Below are 19733 nucleotides of genomic sequence, written 5' to 3' on the forward strand. Positions count from 1 at the left end.
GTCTGAAAGCCTTCCAGAAGATCACCACCTTACTCCGTCCAACTGTAAAGTCCCCCTCGCCTCGCCTGTCGTTTGGGCGCCTCCGAGTCGCTGACATGTCTCCTTCATCTTGCGGCAGGTCTGAGATGACTGAACAAGCACTCAGGTTCATGCAAATTGTACCACCTGGAACTCCCCAACGTCTAGCACTGTACGGGGAATTTGTCGCATCCCTCGAGAACGGGATTCGGAAGAAGTTTGCTGATGGCGAAACAATCCAACCCCTACTTTATCAGATACAAGCGGCGATTCTGGATCCACCCTCGGAGCTAGTAAAATCCAAAAATCCCATAGATCTGGATACCCTCATTTGCTATCTGCAGGACGCATGCACTCTCTTACCCTCAGATAATCCTCATCGCACACGCTTTTTCAATAATCTTGGTTTCTCTCTGTGGACTCGGTACCTCCGCATGGATTCTGACGCAGATTTAGATGAAGCTATAGAGCGATATCAAAAAGCTCTTGAAGCTCATCATGCAGGAGATCAGTCACAATCTTCAACTCTGAGTGGACTGGGTTGTGCTCTCGTCTCTCGATACCAACGATCAGGAATCGATGACGCCGATCTCCAGCTCGCGATAACGTACCATCGCAAAGCGTTAGAATCCAGGCCAGAGGGTCATCCGGATCGTGACATCTCCCTCAACAATCTAGGGGCTGCCCTATGGCTGCGATTCAAACTCACGCGTGATCAGATTGATCTTGAGGAAGCTATCTTGCACCACCGTGAAGCCCTAACTCTCAGACCGGAGGGCGATGAAAATCGTTCGTCCTCCCTTTGTAATCTTGCGGCAGGGCTGCTGGTGCGTTACGAGGAAACAGGACAACTCGATGATCTGAACACCGCGATTAAGTTGTATGAACAAGCATACACGGAGGACGATGCAACCTCGCTCGATAACTTGGCTGTCTCGTTACGGACACGATTCCGCAGGGAGGGAAATGTTGATGACATTGAGCGAGCACTTGGCTTACAATTGAAAGCCCTTCCACTCCGCCCGTTCAATCATCGAAATCGCGGTGATTCCCTGAGCAATATGGGGCTAACGTTACATGATGGGTTTGAACTCACGCATGAGATAGATGCGTTGAACTCTGCGATCTCATATCACCTCGAAGCCTTAAAATATCGCACAGTGGGAAATTGGGATCGTCCTTCCACCCTCAATGATGTTGGTCATGCCTTGCACGCTCGATATCAAGCGCAATGCAATTTGAGCGACCTCGAAGAGGCCATATCCCACCATCGTGAAGCTCTTCAGCTCACGTCCTCTGCCCCTCGCGATTCTCGTCGCCGACGCTCGTTGACAAATCTCGGAGCTGCGCTCCTGACTTTTTGTCGGGATTTCAGGCGAGAAGAGGACGTCCTTACCGAAGCGATCCATCTTCTTCAGGATGGCTTGTCCGAGTACTCAGAACAGCAAGTTGATAGATTCACCTGCGCGAATGCTCTAGCATGCTCCTTTTGGCTTCATTACCACCGCTTCGGCGTTGCCGATAGTCTGGAAAAATCCATCATTAACCATCGCGTTGCTCTGGGTCGTGCTTCCTCAACAAAGGATCGTGTCACATCATTGTCAAACTACGGTGTCTCGCTCCTGGCGCGCTTCAAACGGGACGGTAATCTCGTCGAACTAAATGAAGCCATTACATCACAGCGCAATGCCCTTAGGTTGTGTCCCACGGAGGGTTCTATGCGTTCAGCACCGTCCCGTCAATTAGCACTCGCTCTTGAGAAACGGTTTTTGGACAGTGGCAATGTAGGTGATTTGGAAGAAGCAACGTTGCTTCATCGGAGTTCCGTTATCCATGAACCTCCAGAATCGAGCTCAAGACACATCGCTTTAAGCAATTTAGGAAACAATCTTCTGCTTCTTTACGAACAGAATGGGGATCTTCAGGCTCTCAAGGAAGCTATCAAAATTCACACCGACGTTCTCTCAAAATTAAACCCAACTCACGCGGATTATGCTACAGCTCTCGGTTGTCGGGGGGCCTCACTACGAAGTCGTTACGAGGAATTCGGAGATCTTCAGGATTTGGCTGAAGCCGTAGAGTTGCGCACTCAAGCTCTGCAATTTGAATCCAGTGATCTTAGTCGGGCAATCATTCACAACGACATAGGAAATATCTATTGGCTCAGATATGAACGCCTGGGTAATCCTTTTGACATTCATGCTTCGATCTCCCATTTCAGGGACGCGGTGGCTTTGTCCAGAACCTCACCACACTATATGGATTTGTTTCATACCAATCTCGCTGTAGCTCTCCATTCCAAATTTGAGTTGGAAAATAAGCGGGCTCTTCTCGACGAGGCATTGGGGTATCTTGACAAGATACAATATGCCCCTGACTCGAAAGCAACGGCGCACGCACATCATCACCTTACTCTTGGTAATATCTACCAGTCCTACCATCAAACGTATGGAGAAAAGGAGTGCTTGGTGAAAGCTATCGCCCATCTTGAAGAAGCCTCTGTCTTACCAGCAGCTTATGAGGATGAATACAAAATCTACAATGATTTAGGGATTGTTTTAAAGGATCGATACGAGACCAGGGGCGATATGGACGATCTCGAAGGGGCCATTGAGTGTCACAGGAAGGCGGCAGCCTTAATCTCATCAAGGAAATATAAACTCCCACCAACCCTCATGAGCCTTGCTAATACAATCCTTACTCGGTTCGAGCACCTGGGTCGGGAGGATGATCTTCAAGAGGCACTCGCTCGTCATCGAGATGTCCTTCAGTTCATCTCCGAAGATGATGCCCTGCGATACAGATGTTTGAATAATGTTGGGATCACGCTTTTGTTGCGGTTCAAGCATTACCATGAAAGAAAGGATCTCGAAGACTCGATCTCCTCATACAGACAAGCTCTACTCTTGCTGAGTCCTCTTCATCCTGATCAATGCATGTGTCTGGATAATTTGGGATGCGCTCTTCAGACTTTATTTGAAGAAACAAAAAATGAAACGTATCTCATTGAAGCCATCGATTGCCGGAGAAAAGCATTGGATCTTTGTGCGCCTGGGCACGTCAGCCGCTATACTTCTCTCTACAATCTTGGCCAGGTTTTGTTGAATTTTTTTCATTTAAAAGGCGAGATGTCCATCCTCAACGAATCGGCTGAGCACCTGTCAAAAGCCAAGGAGGAAACTTCAGATGACCATCCCGTCCGTACAATAATCAATGCTGGGTTGGCAGCATGCTTTTTGATTCGAGGGGAACAGGATAGCAGGATTGATCAAAATTTAGCATTCGCGCTTTTCGAGGAAGCTACCACTCACAGAACCGCGACGTCGAAATCCCGGTTCGATGTAGCTTTGCAATGGACCAAAGCGGCAGAAAAATATAAGCATCCATCTGTCCTTCTTGCCTATTCGTCCACTCTGAGCCTCCTCCAGCAGAGTCTCTTGATAAATCCTACAATTGAAAGCCAACGCGATTTTTTGATTCACCTCCCAAAATCTCTGGCTTGTGATGCATGTGCCTGTGCTATTGAGTCCGGGGAAATCGAAAAAGCTGTTGAACTTCTTGAATTGGGACGAGTTATTCTGTGGAACCGGATGCGGGGATATCGCCATACAATGGATGGTCTTCGAAAATCTCATCCAACCCTGGTTTCTAAATTCGAGAATCTATGCGCCTCCCTTGAGAGGTTGGCAACGAGCTCAGACACCGGCCAGAATATGGCATCACCAAAACGGTCTTCGGAGGTGAAATATTCCTCGCCGTTCGAATTGAAGATGCGCAATCAGCGGCTTCTTTTACAGCAGTGGGACGAAGTCGTGACAAAAATCAGAATGCTCCCTGGACATGATGGTTTCTTGAAACCTATTCCTTTTGACACCCTTCAGTCTGCGGGTGCGGAAGGCCCTGTCATCATTGTAAACCTAAGTGAGCGAAGATGCGACGCGATTATTCTTGTCCAAGGTCGGCCACCAGTACTCGTCCCCTTGCAATCTATCTCTGTTGATGCTGTTGAAGCTATGAATGTGGATCTGCAGGAGTCCCTGGTACTCTCCCGAAACCAGCTCGAGATTGATGCAGCTGCCTCGAAAATCCCTCTTCGAAAGCTGTGGAATATGCGTTTGAACAAGATTCAAACGGTTCTCAGGAATTTGTGGAAACACGTCGGATACCCGATCCATCAGCAACTGCTTGAAATCAATGTGCAGGAGATGAGCCGTATATGGTGGTACCCAACGGGTCAGCTATGTGCTTTGCCTATTCACGCAGCTGGTCCTTACCATGTGGAGATGAAGAATATCCCTGATCTTTACATCTCATCCTACACGCCGACTCTATCGTCCCTAATTTCCGCCCGTGCGGTTAAAGACCTCGCCACTAGCCCGTCGTTCCTCGCCATCGGAGTGCCCGATAATACTTTGCGGTCCGCGGAAGAAGAGATAGCAAAGATTAAGAATTACATTCCAGATGTGAAGGTTATGATTGGTGAACAAGTCACTCGTGATCCGCTACTGTGCGCTCTTCGCCAACATTCTTGGGCACATTTTGCTTGTCATGGTCATTGGAATGCACGCCAGCCCTTCCAATCCTGCTTTGAACTCTTCGGCAAGGAATCAATATCTGTCCTAGAACTTGCGAAAGAGCGACTGACGCACGCAGAATTTGCGTTTCTGTCTGCCTGTTTCGCCGCCACCCCTGACCTCGCCGGGGCCCCAGATGAAGTCATTCACCTCGCTTCGGCATTGCAATTCTCTGGGTTTCGTAGTGTGGTCGGAACTCTATGGGAATTGATTGACAAGGATGCTCCTCAGTTGGCGAGCGATTTTTATCAGGATCTGGTTCAAGAAGGAAAGGACAAACTCGACTTCAAAGACACCGCTCGCGCTCTTAGCTTAGCCGTGAATAAATTGAGGGAGAAGCCCAATATGACGCCAAACAGATGGATACAGATAATTCATATTGGGGGATAAGCGTAGGTAAAACCACTCCTTGATGAAGGCAGAAGAGTTCTGACTTGTGACCATTTAGAAATTCGAGGAGCTCACAGGCAGACATCATATTAACAAGTGATATTGAGGATGAATAATGTAGACCAACTGCACTAGAAATGGACACCAGAAAATGGGGAAGTAGGACCTAGGTGAACAACTTAGCGCTACATACAAATGACGATGTTAGAAAATGAATTGGAGGACAGAAGGGAAAATTATGACTTGCTTAAAACAAGTCCGTTCATACTCCCTACTGATCAGGGACTCTATTTTTGTTTGCGAACACTGGCATGTTCGCAAAGCACCAATTTTAACGCCTTTGAACGATTGCTTGTGATTATGAGAGTGTTGGAATTGGCCCTTGCGATGGGATCCAAATGAATACTATCAATATTGGTATAAAATTAACATAGTAAGAGAGAGCTCATAATAATCAAAATCCCTCTAGTTCACCCTAACTCTCTTGCTCGTGGCATGGGCCGCCGGGTGCCCTCGGCCCACTATAACCCTCTTCGCCTTCCTACACGTCTGAAAATGTTTACTGAGCGCGTAAGCCCCGAAAAGCTCCGTCCCACAAAACTTGCACCCCTGATTCAACTTCATGTGAGGTCCAAAGATATGCGTCACCAACATCGACGCAGGGATTTTCTCCGTGAGCCTGCACGACGACCACTGGCACGCAATGAGCGGGTCTCTTAACCCCATAGCCAGGTAATGGGCTTCACGAAGGTGGGTGCGTAGGTCTTCGATAAACTTGTGGGAGATGGTGAAGAGGTGGCCGCAGTTTTGCCAGCCGCAGGGGTAGACGCCGAACTTGGCCACTGAGTCTGAGTTTGTGGAGAAGGCGGTACTTGCGGAGCGTTTCAGAGTGGTAGCAGTAAATTGGGGTCTAAGATATCATATATGAGTTGAATTTGATTGGCAAATATGAAGAGGACGTACGTCGCGAATATTACGTCAGGGGAGGGAAGGAAGGCTTGTGGAGGGCTTGGTGTGAAGGTGGGGCTATCGAGAATGATCGTTAAAGGAACAAGAAATGATGGATTTGAATTTACGTGGATGGAAAATAATAAGCTGTTCGTCGATAGTGTTGAGAGTTATTTGCGAGAGGCAGGGTGGCATGCGGAGCCCTGAGTCAATAATCAGGAGGGTCGAAGGGGGAAGTCAAGGTAAAAAACGAACACTCCGCCGACGCATAGTGCATTAGTAGTAGTTTGAGCGAGGCCAGCCTCGACGTGGTTGGTAGGCATGATTGGTGGCATAAGTGGGGACATAGCGCTGAATAGTGTAAGTGTCAGCACAGATACGCGTCGCGTCGCGAAAGCAGGCACGTACGATTCGTTACAGTTACTCATAAGGTTGGAAATCCCTCGTGCGATCACCTGGACCACGCGTGGATTTTCAAGCCCCTCAAGAACAGCCTTGATGTCGGAATCATTCTGCGTACTGTCATTGACAGTCGTAGAATTTGCCGAGCTGTAGTGTTAATTATGAATAGTTGTGCCAGAATAGAAAGAAGTAGAGGCGGCGTACTCGTTCACCAGGCTTATCAGATTACAGACATCAATGGCGTCGGCGGGGAGAGGCATGGTTGAGAGAGGATAAAAAGATGTAAAATCAGAAGGAGAAATAGAAAAGAGAAATAAAAAGAAGTTATAGGGATGAAGAAGTCTTTGTTGAGCGTCAAGCTCGACTTATATAGATGCCTGGCGAGGACACAAACGCGTTGTTTGGCCACATTATTCAACACGGCGGTTGATGGCGAAACAAAGGAACGTGAGCCTTTCACGCCATATCAAGGGTTCAAGGCAAAGCGTGTTGTGCAATGTGGGCCGTGGCCAATTCCAGCCAAGAGGATTGTGCGGCGGAGGTCGATGGCTGGCGCCTTGATTTCTAAAAATAGTATCATTTAATTCGGGTACAAACGGATGTAAATCATCATGTAATCATCCATTGAACCAAACAAGCGCAAATGCCTCCTCTCAAGCCTTCCGTCTTGCCTTTTTCTCTCTCTTGAAGATGGTAACGAATTAGTCTCGGGCACGAAGGTTAGTCACTTTGGCTCCTGTTGAGTGGCTCACTTCTTTGATGTAAATGTCGTTGTCTTCAACACGCGATGCGAAGGGCTGGTGTAACAGTAGCACCGATCTAAAGTTATCAGCCTGGTGCGATCCGCCGTTTATGAGAAATCCTTTCTTTGCAACAAGATACTCTATCTTATGGCCCTTAGTACATCCGTTTTTACACTCCATACACTCAGTTTCCACAGCTTTGACCATCCGAGTCGCCATTCACTTCCACAAATATCCGCGACCGGAGGTTCCGACTCAACATCACCATCGAGCACAATGCGCCAGGTTTGGTATCATATCCAGCTGGCTCCCCTGGTTACCTGGTGCAACAATTTCTCTACGATGTGTTTCGCGGTGGCTTGTGGCCAGCAGCCTATGTATGAGTAAGTCCGACACGGCGTGGCATGCTATCCCCATAACTCGTTAACCAATCTCCATTCTTTTGCTACGTGCGAAATAGGAATATTCTTTGTGGCCATGGGTACATTGATTTTCGAACGCAACTGGAGGATGCCGAGTGGCTTGGGCCATCCCTGGAATTGGGGACCCATTGTCCGCCCTGTTTGTTCAGGCCACAATCACAGCTCCTTAAATACCCACCCAACGCAGGGTCAATCCATCCCCTCCTCCTCCTCCGTCTCCCCCCTCCACAACTCAATATTTCTAATTTATTGGGGTTCGCAAACATGACAGAGTACGACTACTCTCCGGAAGCTTATGAGCAACACCTTGCCACTCAACTCAGAATTTCTCGCTGGGCAGAAGCCAATAGTCAGTACCCCGCAAAAAACCCCTTCGCGACACCTGTAGCTTCCTCCGTCGCTACCTCCCGCCCCTCCACCCCTCATCGCTACCAACGTCATTTGGGTCTCGAAGCTAGTCTTCCACATGGGTCCCCTTCCATTCATTCCAGCGATTCACGCCACACCAAGAATTCTCGTTCAACTCCTCACACTCCTTCTTCTCGTTCCAGGTCTCGTTCCAGGGCACATGCTCCGCATGTCGAGTCAACCCCGCCTCCAGTCCCGCAGAAGGACAGCAAGACCAATCTTGCATTAAAATATCGTCGTCAAACGCCTTACTATCCTGATCACCCTGTTCCGGCCAATGCCACCTCTCATGCTCCTTCGTCTGCCACCCAGGTCGCGGCGGAAGGACAAGAACTAGGTTATATTCCAAGCCAACCCACTCTCCCTGAAGCGCCAGAGGCTAACAAGTACTCACGCTCCCATGGTGCCCAGTCTCACTCCTCGTCGCTCAGTCGGTCAAACCTTCGTCGGATGCAGAGTCAACCATTCCCGTCTAATGATCAGGGGCTTCCCCCGATCGCCAACATTCCTTACCCACCGCCTTACACTGAGACTTCAACGTCCTGGTATCGCCCACGAACCAAGAGCCAGCCCGATCACCTCGCGAAGGGAAAGTCTCAGGGCTCTTACCCAGCTTCGCCTAAGCTCGACTTAAGTGGCTATACCAGCCCGGCAACTTATGATCCAGCTGGGAAGCCACTCGCATCAAGCCCATACACACAAATGAATCCGCAGGGTTCTTACCCAGTCCTCCCTTTCCAGACGAATGGTTATCCTTGCCCGACATCTCTTGATATGTCTGCAGCTGTTCCTGGTTACACTACTGTCTACCCAGACCCCACTCGCTCGACGCGCATCAAGTCTTCCTCTAAACATAGCACGGTCGTTCCGATCAATGGTGGGAAGGACGGCTACGTTGTTCTTCCCGCGAGCAGGACGAGAGCCAGGGTATACATCGTAAGTGTCTCTTCGTAGACCTTCACGGAGAACTGACCAGGTTGCCCTTCGTGCAGAATCCCCCCACGGAGCAGAAACAGGAGCTTCCGCTGTACCAAGACGAGAAACAAGCTCACATGTACAGGATGGCCCCTGAAGTGTTTGAGGACAATCAGGTTAAGCCCAAGAAAAGTAAGGGTTTGCTTGGGAGGCTTCGGGGCGGTTTTTCGTCCTGTGCGGATTTGAGTGGCAAAAATTAATGGAACGCGTACCAGTTTGCAAAAAGAAGAAAAAAATAGTTATTAGATATGTATACAGCTCGTTGGGGCTCTCATGTATTCTGTTGGTTATCAATGACTCGATTTGATTGCGACTTCCTTCGGCAAACTGAAGGAGCCGTAGCCGGAACTTCTCTTTTTCTTCCACCATTGTTTTTACCAAGTTTTTACTGAACACTTAAACGTTTGAACGCTGAACGTTTTGACTCTTGCCTGATTCCGTGAAAACGGAACGAACGCGCTGGCAAGTGGCTCATCATCCTGATGATATTGCGTCGAGCCGCTCGCCGGGGTGACAAGAAGGGGAAATCGCGGTAATAAGGTTGCTGGACGCACGAAATAGGCAATACACGGGTAATGAGACACCGAAATTGGAAAATTAACTTCAACAAATTTAAGCACAACCTTTCACTACAAAAACTACATGAAAATCTGAGATAAATACCCTTTTATAACTGTGCCAAGTTTCAGAATGTTTGAACAACCTTTCGTGAAGAAAAACTAATATTATGGGTGTCTCAATGAGTGGTGTGACTGTATTTCGGCTACTTCCGAAAAACAGTCCATTTTGAAAACTCCACAGCATTGTGAATATTGCCTTGACTGCATCCAAAATTTGTAGACTGGTAGATATGAGATTTTACTACATGTTAAAATTTGTTTTGTAAAAATTGGTGTAGTATTGAGTGAGATATTAGGTAGGCAAAAGTGTCTCAAATGATGGTGGTGTCTCATTGGCTGGTGGATGACTGTAAGTAATGATTACTGCACCCGTTCCCACCCATCCGCCGCTCAACTCTCCTCTGACCATCATGGCCAGCAGAAAATACGCCAATGTCTCCTGGCTTGATATAGGCCAACTCTGCTTCACCTTCTTGAGGATTCGTACGTCTCTCCGCCTTCAGTTCTACCAATCCCTAATCTTTCGTTGATAGCTTTTGTTGTCGGATGGAATGCGGTCAGATTTCTGTTCACAAACCCACCTTTCAGAGGAATTGGGCGCAACGTGTCCATTTTGGGCATGAAGTTTTTCCTATCGCACTCGTCACTGCCACAACTTCAATATGTGGGCGGTACGACACTTGGAGTGTACAAGACATGGGCGAAAAAGAACAAACTTCCGATTACGGTTGAGGAACTTGTCGAAGATACCCGGTTGCTGTGGGTGGGGCCGAAGCAGACGAAGCGTGTCGTTCTCTACTTCCACGGTGTGTCGTGTTGATCTCGGCACTCGTAAAAACGCTGACCTTTCGTGTCAGGCGGCGGGTATATACTCCCCCTCCAGGACCTTTCACTCAGTTTCTGGAGATACGTTCAGCTCGAGCTTCAAAAACGGGATTGTGACGTTGGCTTTGCCATTCTCAACTATTGTTCGTCAATTTGATTGCACGCTGTATCACTTTCTGACGTTCATGTTAGCCCTGTATCCAGTCGCTTCATTTCCTACTCCATTGTGTCAAGCAACGATTGTGTTAGACCATCTCCTTGCACTTGGTGTGCACCCAAGCAACCTCCAAATTGTCGGCGACTCGGCAGGGGGCAACCTCATTCTGCAACTCATCTCCAACCTCCTCCACCCGCTCAATCCCTCAACCAAGATTCACACACCCTTAAAGGCCCCCATTCGCGGTGTTTATCTGATGTCACCTTGGGTTCACATCCATACGGATGATGCAGCCTACTCGACAAACCGCGATTCCGACTTATTAGCACCTTCCTTCGTCTTAGCATTCGGCCACGCCATTAAGGATGACGTTTCTATCAGTCAATGCCCGTACCTTCAACCTTCCTCTGCGCCAAGCTCGTGGTTCGACGACATCCATACTGTTGTGGACCGGATATTACTTACTGCTGGAGATGTGGAGATGTTCAGAGACGACATCACCCATTTCTCGCGGGTTCTGGCGAAAGGAAAGGGGCATTTCAGATATGTGTTGCAGGAGCATGGTATTCATGATGATCCGTTCTACGACTTTATGTTCAGTGAGACACCACCCGCACAGGAATTGGGCACCCTCACCCCTCTCATCATCGATTGGCTGGAAAGTGGGTTCAGTCTTGTTGACTCCGATACGTAATCCGTGTTGCTGAAGCTTGACTTTGTTAACGTACCAATTATTCACTACATTGAGGTGCTGAACGAAGGACGCCATTTTCACGCTTCCATTATATTTCTTTTACGACAAGATGCAGGCACGTCTGTTTTCTGGCCGAGTTATCCTTGATACTGCCAACATTTAAAGTAGTCGTTAGGCTCGTAGTCCAGCCAAAGCCGTGCACGGGAGTACCAATTTCATAAATGTTTTCCATCCGACCGATTAAAAAAATCACTGCCGTGGTTTCACTGTGAAACAACTTTTTTTTTGGTTTTTTTTTGGATTCTTGCTACAGAAAACCTCCACCTTGGAGAGCCAAAGTGACGCGATTGACGCGCAGTAAGGTGAATACAACCAACTTATCGGACTGTATTTCCCAAAATTTCTCCAGATTAGGGGTCAGGCATAGGTTTCGTCTAATTTTTATCTGCACATTAGCTCAGGCCAAGTATATATACCGTAAAAAAAATCTGTTGTGCGGGCAACGCCAGCAATGGGCAGGGCCTTGAGCTTAAGCTTTAAGCTTAAGTTCGAGCTACTGGCGACCTCGGTGGCAGTGATGCACACACTGCACGTGTTTGACAAAAACATAAATCTGAAAAAATATTCAACTGATTTTTATCCAACTTGGGATCAGGCCTCAGGGATGTGGCATGACATCTCATGACATTCATGGGTCCTGTTGTTGGACGTCCCTGGTTGGACGTAGCTGAGTAAATGTCCGAAACGTGGCTTTTTCCCAACTTTTTCCATCTCTCGTTTGGCTTCCATGGCCAGCAGAAAGTATGCTGATGTCTCCTGGTTTGATATATGTCAAATCTTCCTCATTTGCTTGGGCATTCGTAAGTTCCTTACCTGACTACCCCCCAATCATCACTAACAGTTTACAGCGTTCGTCATGGCCTGGAATCTCATTAAGTTCCTGTTCATAGGTCCACCCGTCAAAGGCATGCGGTTCGGTGTAGCCATTGCGGCCGTCAGATTCCTATGTTCACGTTCATCGATCCCTCAACTTCAATATGTGAATGGTACCACCCTCCCGGTGTACAAGGCATGGGCGAAGAAGAACAAACTTCCAGTTGTGGTCGAGGAGCTTGTAGCAGATGCCAGGCTCCTGTGGATTGGACCAAAGCAGACAAAGCGGGTCATCCTGTACTTTCACGGTATGTTTCGCTGTTCTCGCATCACCAACAATCTGACTTTTCGAGGTAGGTGGCGCGTATCTCGCCCCGCTTATGGAATTTTCTGTAAGCTTCTGGAGATATGTCCAATTAGAGCTACAGAAACGAGATTGTGAAGTCGGCGTGGCTATTTTCAGCTACTGTTCGTGAGCATGATTGCTCTCTCTCTCCCAAAGAAGAACTTCCGGATGATGCTGACGTTCATACTATGTAGCGCTCTTCCCAGAGGCCCCCTTCCCCTCCCAGCTGCGTCAAGCAACCATCGCAGTAGATCATCTCCTTGCTCAGGGAGTTCACCCCACCAACCTCCAAATTGTTGGCGATTCAGCGGGGGGAAACCTCGTCCTCGAACTCATTTCCCACCTTCTTCATCCACTCGACCCTTCAATCAAGATCCAAACACCATTCAAATCTCGCATCAACGGTGTCTATCTTATGTCACCTTGGGTCCACATCCAGACGAATGAAGCAGCCTATTTGACCAACCGCAATTCGGATCTATTCGACGTCCCCTGTATCATAAAATGGAGCCGAGCCATCAAGGATGATGTCCCAGTTGATAACTTGAACCTGCCATACATTGAACCTTCCTCTGCGCCGATATCGTGGTTCGACGATATTCATACTGTTGTGGACCGGATACTAGTCACTGCCGGAGAGGCGGAGATATTCAAAGACGATATCACCAATTTTTCGAAGGTTCTGGCGAGAGGAAAGGCAAATTTCAAGTTTGTTGTCCAGGAGCATGGGATTCACGATGATCCATTTTTCGACTTCTTGTCTAGTGCTACACCTCCCCCGGAGAAACTAGGCACTCTCACTCCTCTCATTATTGATTGGCTGGAAAGTGGGTTTAATCTTGTTGACTCCGATATTTAGCCCCTGCAGTTTAGCCGACTCACACATGATGCTCACATTATTTATTATGAATTGAAGTTATTCATCCCCTCCAATCTATTTTGTTCCTCCATTCCTTCATTTTTGTGACGTTGAATTTTGCCCATGTGATTCAAAGGCTCTTCAACTCAGAACCGAGACGCTACAAGAAGGTCTGAACTTGAACATCTCAAGTCTCTAATAAGTAGCTGGCGCACACACCCTTTGTTTCAACAAAATATCTACGGATCAATTGGCGGCATTGAAACCCTCTACTACCCTTCATGGTTCATATATCGTGAACCTGGCAAGGTACGACTTCACATATATCGAAGTCTGTCTAGGAGAGACTACCTTCATGGATGATTTCTCTGGTTCTACATTTCCAACGATGTCCTGTATCGGCACCGCCAGCGCCCCGAGAGGCGCTAGAGTACTGGTCCTGGTTTCGACCGAAAGAGTAAGGGTGACGACGACGACGACGAAGCTTCCGACTAGAAACTGTCCATCGTTTGCTCTGACTTCTGGGCTTGAGAGCTCTTGCGCTTTCGCGCCTGGATTTGACGACCCATTACAATTTCCTGCTGCCCCATTTTACATAGTATAATGGAGTTTAGTTCCTTGATTGAAGCTTCGAAGCACCAGTGATGGTCGTTCCTGTATCACGGACATACGACCTCTGTCTGACTCCGTTACCGATTAATCGATTATGCTCAAAGTTAAAGTTCTGTACAAATTCCATCCAGCATTGATCCAGCACCTCCTCTGGGGTATTTTACGAAACTCATTTGTCAAAAACTCTACCTCAAACAGGAAGATTAAATCCTAGGACTATAAAGCATCTCGTACTAATATTAATTGTATATGTGTATCTAACCACAAGAAATCCAGCCGTATCCATCATCCACCCATTCCACTTTACACACATTCAAAGCATCCCTCATCTATCATAAGTGCCAACAACGCCACTAACAACCTCAATTCCAAGCCCATCAAGGGCCACCCTACCCATATCAGCCCACCACTCTACCAATTCCTGATCTTCAAACCATATAGATGTTTCCTCCGTGTCAGACTTGTTCATTGGGATTCCCGTGAAGGCGGAAGGAGTGATTGCGGACGTCGAGGCGTCTTCTTCAAGCAAAGGTTGCGGCGACGGCGACGACGGGGGAGGAGGAGTTCCAGGAGAATCCGAAATTTCCGCCCCATCCGACAACCTCCTCTTCTTCGCACTAGAATCCACCTCCCCCTCCCCCTCCTCGCCCAACATCAAACCACCACCCCTCATCCACCCCGCGACGTTCCCCTGCACCTTCACCTCCTCCAAAATCCCCACCACCGCCAACAACATCTCATCATACTCCCCACCCAGCACCCTCGCCTTCTCGCCCACCTTCCACAACTTCTTCTCAGCCTTCTTCCTCTCCACCCATCCCCTTTTCTTCTCCTTGCGTTTCCGTTTCTTCGCGGATATCCGGTCTTCAGTCTCATCTACTTTGAATGTGGGTACCGAGAGTTTGGCACGGGCAGCAAGCACCTCGGCGTCCCTGACAGCTACGTCCGTCCCGCGCGTGGTGGCAGCGTATTCACGCACGCAGAGGTGGTTGTATGGTTGGAGCTTGGCTTTGAGCGGGGAATCGTCTACCAGAATAGTCGTCAATGCAGAATGTTTCTGTGCCGAGTCGGCGGATGTAGTGGAATCGAGGTGGAGCGCGGACCATGGCTTTGCTAGGTCTTTGGTAGTCTCTGATTTGCGGTCTTGGAATTATATGATGAGTTTTGATTTCGTGTAAATACAAGGAGAAAGAACTCACGATAAGACTGTTCGTCGAGTCCAAGGGTATCCCTAGCCCAAACGGCCACCAGCTCCTCCTTCCTCTCCGCAAAACACTTGTCCACCATATCAGCAACGCTATGCGGCTGTGCGGAGCTCCAGACCATCGTATCGAGCCACGTCCTCGTCGTAGGGTGGAACAGATAATCACGGAGCGAAGGGAGATACGGTCTGGGGTACACGTGGCGGACGGGTCGTGGAGTGGAATAGGTGGCGTGTTGGTAGAAATCTTTGCGGTGGGGGCTGCGGAAAACCAGGGTTCCATTGAGATCCAGAATGAGCAGTTTGCGAGAGGCGGATGGGGAAGTGAGCTTGTTGGAGGGTTCGAGGGATGTTCGTAGATACTCAAGAGTGGGGGATGCAGGGATTGGGGGTGGTGTTGGCTTCCGCCCCACTCTAACCGCTCCCTTTCCTGGATGGTCAGGGTGTCTTGAAGAGGTACCGGCATCAGGAGATTGCGAACTGCGGTGTGGGCTCTTGGGAGATCGCGGAATGCGGGGCGGGCTGATGGATGGGACGGAAAAGGGTTCTGAATATGGATCGACTTTTCCTGAGAAATTGCGTTTTGACGAGGCGGATGGAGGGGTGACTTTATTGGACCGTTTGAGGGACTCCTGAGACGGGGAGTCGGGAATGGCAGGTGTTGGCATTCGTCCTACTCTAGCCACGTCCTTTCTTGAACAATCAGGGCGTCTAGAAGATGTGCCAGCGTTACTATACGCATCAAACGACCGCGAACGGCGAGGCGGGCTCTTGGGCGGAATGGAATAGTCGTCTGAATACGGGTCAAGTTTCCCAGCTTTGCCTGGGGAATCGCGGTTGGATGGGTCGTAGTTGTAGTCGTAAGCGAGGCCTCTGGAGTGCTTGTAGGCGTTTCCGCTATAATCTGGCGACATCCGCCTCATATTATAGGGAAAACGGAGTAGCAATTGCCTGAGACCGTTTTCAGCATCCGAGCAAATTGACGAGACAAAAAAACAATGACGGACCTGCGAAGAATGGTGACTACTAGAATGACGCCTCACAAAGACTCTGATTGAGTCTTGTATGGCTCTACAATAGCTGGGCTAATATCGTCGTCGTCGGTGCCAGCAGAGATCAAATTTTGCAATCATGTGATCACGATTCTCACGCGTTCATTGTTCAACGCCAAGAACAACCGTGTCCTTGCCTGGCTTTCAAAGGCGACAATTTGAGTGGGGAAATAAAAAACTTTCTGCCACATAAAATCAGAAATAGATGATACGAAAAGAAGGGAAATTTACGCGGAATGTACATTGAGTAATTGCATCTGGGCGCCCAGTGAACCTGGCGAAGACTGAGCAGTTCAAGAAAGGAGCTTAGCGTATCGATGCGCCGTGTGTACTTCAACGTTCAAACGTTCAACGTTGTTCAACTTTGATGCGCCTTGTGTTGACCTTGTGTTTACCGACTTGCAAATATGAGTCTACGTGAGGTTAACATGTCAATCTAATATCTATCAGAAGGACGATCGATGTCGATGAACGTTGAACTTCCGAAAACAAATTTTGAGACCTCGTGTATAACAAAGGAAGGGAAGGGAATACGGCCGTCGGTGGGTCGAGATGTTGGAAATCACGAGTTTTAGTAGGTTAAAAATAGAAACGTTCAGAGGAGCTAATAAACATGATTCAATTTAACTGCGTGCCTCTGGAGGTGATACGTACTATGTCAGTATGGATGAGGTTGTCGGGGATGTATGATCAGCTTGACGGTGTAGTTGTATCCCTTTTTTGTCAGAATTGAGTAGATTGTGAATCACGAGGACTTCGTCGTGGGTGAACGTTTGAACTGTGAGTTCGTTTTGGGGACCGGGGTCGTTCGTCAAATCGTCATCATTGTCGATAGCAACAGTTGAAAAGCCAGGGCTGATTCCGTCTTGAGCTATTGCATTTCACCCAGAAGGCAATGGCCTAAAACTTTTTTTTAAACAGTCTCTTGGATTTCGTTAGCACCAGTGGGTGCGATGACAGAGCTTGCAGCTTAAATTGAGGGCCGTATTAAATCGATCACAGAGGTTTAGATCGACTTGCACTCATATACAAAGAGGGCCAAACGGGTCGATGACTATCAATAATATGGCCCGAGCCATAAATAAAATGAATGACCGAAAAATACAGATGCACCCACCATAAAAGTCAAAGGGCAGTAGCAACGAAGGGAAGCAGATTCTCCGGAATAGGAGGGTGATGCTCAAAAAGTAAATCCTTTGAAGGATAAACACCCCGAGAAGGCCCATCCGCCGGATTAGATTTCGTCCAAACCCAATCAACCGCCAACCGAATACTATACGCGTCGCAAAGACCCAAAATCACATCCAAAACGCGCTTGATTTCTGGTTTCTTTGAAGTCCTCTTAATAAACGCTCGAACGACAACCTCGTTGTCGGACCAAACTTTGAGAACAGAAGCGTGATGACCGGCTGAGATCATGGCCCGGATGCCCAATTCGACGGCGACCATTTCTGCCCAGTGTATATCCCGACTCTTCGACCGCCATCCGTCCTTCAGCTTCCAGGCGAGCCACTGGCGGCCAAATATAAATCCGATTCCAGAATGCGAAGCGTCCACGAATATCTCGGGAATCGGAGGTGTGCCTGGTGCAATGTGAGCTATCAGAAACTTAAGATGTTGAAGTTCATCGGAATCCTCTTCCGCCGCGGTCTGCAGAAGTGGCGTCTCCATTTTTGAGTCTGAGAGAAGACTGTTTGTCGAACTCGGCGATGACATTGACGACAACGAGTCAGCCTCGGAATCGGAAGTGTCCGATTGGGGCTCTGGAATCGACGAATACACGAGAGCAGCGTCAACTGGAAAGTCCCTGACATGGTTTATGTCCCGTTCATCATCCTCCTCCTCCGTTTCCGCGCCTCTCACTACGCCCTCCTCCTCCTGCACGACAGCAGAGATAGTCGGATCAAGCCCGCTGTTACTGTGAAGGGGCGCAGAGTCCGTCCAAGAATATATTAAATCCTGAAGATCCAGGGCATCGAGACTCCCTGAATCAGATGATTCAGAACTGGACATCTCTTCGAACGTGGCCTGGATAGAGAAGAGAAGGTCCCTCAATTCTGCCAGCTCCTCTTTCAGAACCTGAATTTCTTCCTCTCTTTGGACAGATAGGGCAAGCGCCTCGTCGCGCTGCTCAGAATAACGATGAAAGTGTCTATCATCGCTTTGCTTCTGGATGCGTCGGCCTTCCTCTATTCCCTCGAGGTAGCGCATCGTGGCCAAACTATCACGGGTTTTAACCGCACTATGAAAACTATAATCCTCGGGAGCCCGACTGGCCGCGAGGAAATGCGACATGTATTTGCGGCATGTTTTGCACCCGTAAGGATGCACGACCCCAAAAGCCGAATTGGCTTCCCAGGAGGGAAGCGGAAGATGGTAAATGGTATGTTCAGACCCGTGGAAATCGTCCGACATGTCGTCGCTGACAGTAAAAACTGGGGAAGGGGACAATAATATAATAGATAGCCGATTTGAACAGCAATAGCGAATAGAAGCTTGAAGAACTGTGACGAGATAGCCTGAGGGAACTCATATAGATATTTGTGGAGCGCGGTAGTTTCTACCTTTGAGCAATCCCGGTCACTGCATGCCTTCAAGGCATGTCGGTCGTTCCGGAACAACGTGGCTGTTCTGAAAGATGCGCATTGAGTTCGTGGGCGTGATCTTCGTGTGATACACAACCTCAGCGTGCGATGACACTCACAGGCCTGCAACACATGCAGGCAACATGCCAGTCTGTGGGACTCTGTGTGCGTTAAAGGTTACGCAAACGTAAACACAACGTAAACGCATTTGACTGAGTGGACGAGAACGCACAAAGTAAAATTGAAGAAGGTCCTATGGGCTGCCAAGCAAGTTACATTTGGTGTTTCTCGCAGACTCTGTTAGGCAAAGGCCCGGGGGAGCTACTTATGACTCAGCCGAGTCCGACGCCACAAATCATGTAATTGAGTGGACTGTGCACGCGCAGATCGAAGACCATCTTCACGGGTTACTAATGCAACGAAAGAGGGAGTGGGCTGAAACGCGTAAGTAGCTGGCGTGAGGTGGGTTTGAGGGAGCCTTTGAAAATAACAACAGTAAACTGTTGTTAACGACGGTTCCAGAAGAACCAATGCCCAACACAACTTTTTTTGCTACAGATCTCATGTCGTTACATATTTGATACTTTCAAAATCTTCCCATTCCGATACTCCTGTAACAAAACTGACTTAATCGAGAATTGGACACCATAAGCTTTGTCAAATTCACGTAGTGTTACAAATTACAGACATCACCAGGAGACGTAATTGAGAACTGGGGGGGAGGGGGTAGGATGGTGGAAAGATTCTGCAGAGTACGGACCGTACGGAGGGGGCGACGGGGAAGGGATCAAGAGGGGTCCGAGACAGGTAGCAACAGGGAGTTCGAGACACATATCAACGAGAGCGCATACACACATCATGGGAAAAATACAAGTACAGCCTGAAAGGGTGAAAGAACACATATACACTACCTTTGATTCCGACATGCGGCTACAACTGATCGAGAAGAGCGGGCAGCACTTCGACTAGGCCCAGTTATGTTAGTCATCATGGCCCAATAGTGATGGGCCACCCGGCCCTGACAAACAA

At 48.5% G+C, this 19733-nt stretch overlaps 6 protein-coding genes across 6 annotated transcripts; 4 read left to right on the forward strand and 2 right to left on the reverse strand.

Annotated features, from left to right (window-relative positions):
* Window positions 1–452: 452 nt before the first annotated feature.
* Window positions 453–4982, forward strand: LACBIDRAFT_233630 (uncharacterized protein; the record flags this gene model as incomplete). Its single annotated transcript, XM_001879119.1, has 5 exons — window positions 453–1332; window positions 1468–2284; window positions 3452–3662; window positions 3759–4037; window positions 4119–4982. 5 exons carry the CDS (start codon window positions 453–455, stop codon window positions 4980–4982), a joined length of 3051 nt encoding a protein of 1016 aa, XP_001879154.1.
* A 465-nt stretch (window positions 4983–5447) lies between these two features.
* Window positions 5448–6592, reverse strand: LACBIDRAFT_317902 (uncharacterized protein; the record flags this gene model as incomplete). The annotated part of the gene is made up of 6 exons (XM_001879373.1): window positions 5448–5892; window positions 5946–6008; window positions 6059–6133; window positions 6186–6281; window positions 6339–6479; window positions 6537–6592. The coding sequence occupies 6 exons, from the start codon at window positions 6590–6592 to the stop codon at window positions 5448–5450; spliced, it is 876 nt and encodes a 291-aa protein (XP_001879408.1).
* A 1139-nt stretch (window positions 6593–7731) lies between these two features.
* LACBIDRAFT_293679 (uncharacterized protein) lies at window positions 7732–9080 on the forward strand (the record flags this gene model as incomplete). The annotated part of the gene is made up of 2 exons (XM_001879120.1): window positions 7732–8841; window positions 8898–9080. The coding sequence occupies exons 1-2, from the start codon at window positions 7762–7764 to the stop codon at window positions 9078–9080; spliced, it is 1263 nt and encodes a 420-aa protein (XP_001879155.1). The 5' UTR covers window positions 7732–7761.
* An 814-nt stretch (window positions 9081–9894) lies between these two features.
* On the forward strand, window positions 9895–11405 carry LACBIDRAFT_293681 (uncharacterized protein). The gene is made up of 4 exons (XM_001879121.1): window positions 9895–9983; window positions 10034–10306; window positions 10358–10468; window positions 10518–11405. Exons 1-4 carry the CDS (start codon window positions 9911–9913, stop codon window positions 11174–11176), a joined length of 1116 nt encoding a protein of 371 aa, XP_001879156.1. The 5' UTR covers window positions 9895–9910; the 3' UTR covers window positions 11177–11405.
* A 558-nt stretch (window positions 11406–11963) lies between these two features.
* Window positions 11964–13254, forward strand: LACBIDRAFT_317905 (uncharacterized protein; the record flags this gene model as incomplete). The annotated part of the gene is made up of 4 exons (XM_001879122.1): window positions 11964–12036; window positions 12085–12357; window positions 12407–12517; window positions 12590–13254. 4 exons carry the CDS (start codon window positions 11964–11966, stop codon window positions 13252–13254), a joined length of 1122 nt encoding a protein of 373 aa, XP_001879157.1.
* A 937-nt stretch (window positions 13255–14191) lies between these two features.
* Window positions 14192–15990, reverse strand: LACBIDRAFT_317906 (uncharacterized protein; the record flags this gene model as incomplete). The annotated part of the gene is made up of 2 exons (XM_001879374.1): window positions 14192–15009; window positions 15066–15990. 2 exons carry the CDS (start codon window positions 15988–15990, stop codon window positions 14192–14194), a joined length of 1743 nt encoding a protein of 580 aa, XP_001879409.1.
* Window positions 15991–19733: the final 3743 nt, after the last annotated feature.

This window comes from Laccaria bicolor, genomic scaffold (assembly GCF_000143565.1).
Source record: "Laccaria bicolor S238N-H82 LACBIscaffold_8 genomic scaffold, whole genome shotgun sequence".
Taxonomy (NCBI): Eukaryota; Fungi; Basidiomycota; class Agaricomycetes; order Agaricales; family Hydnangiaceae; genus Laccaria; species Laccaria bicolor.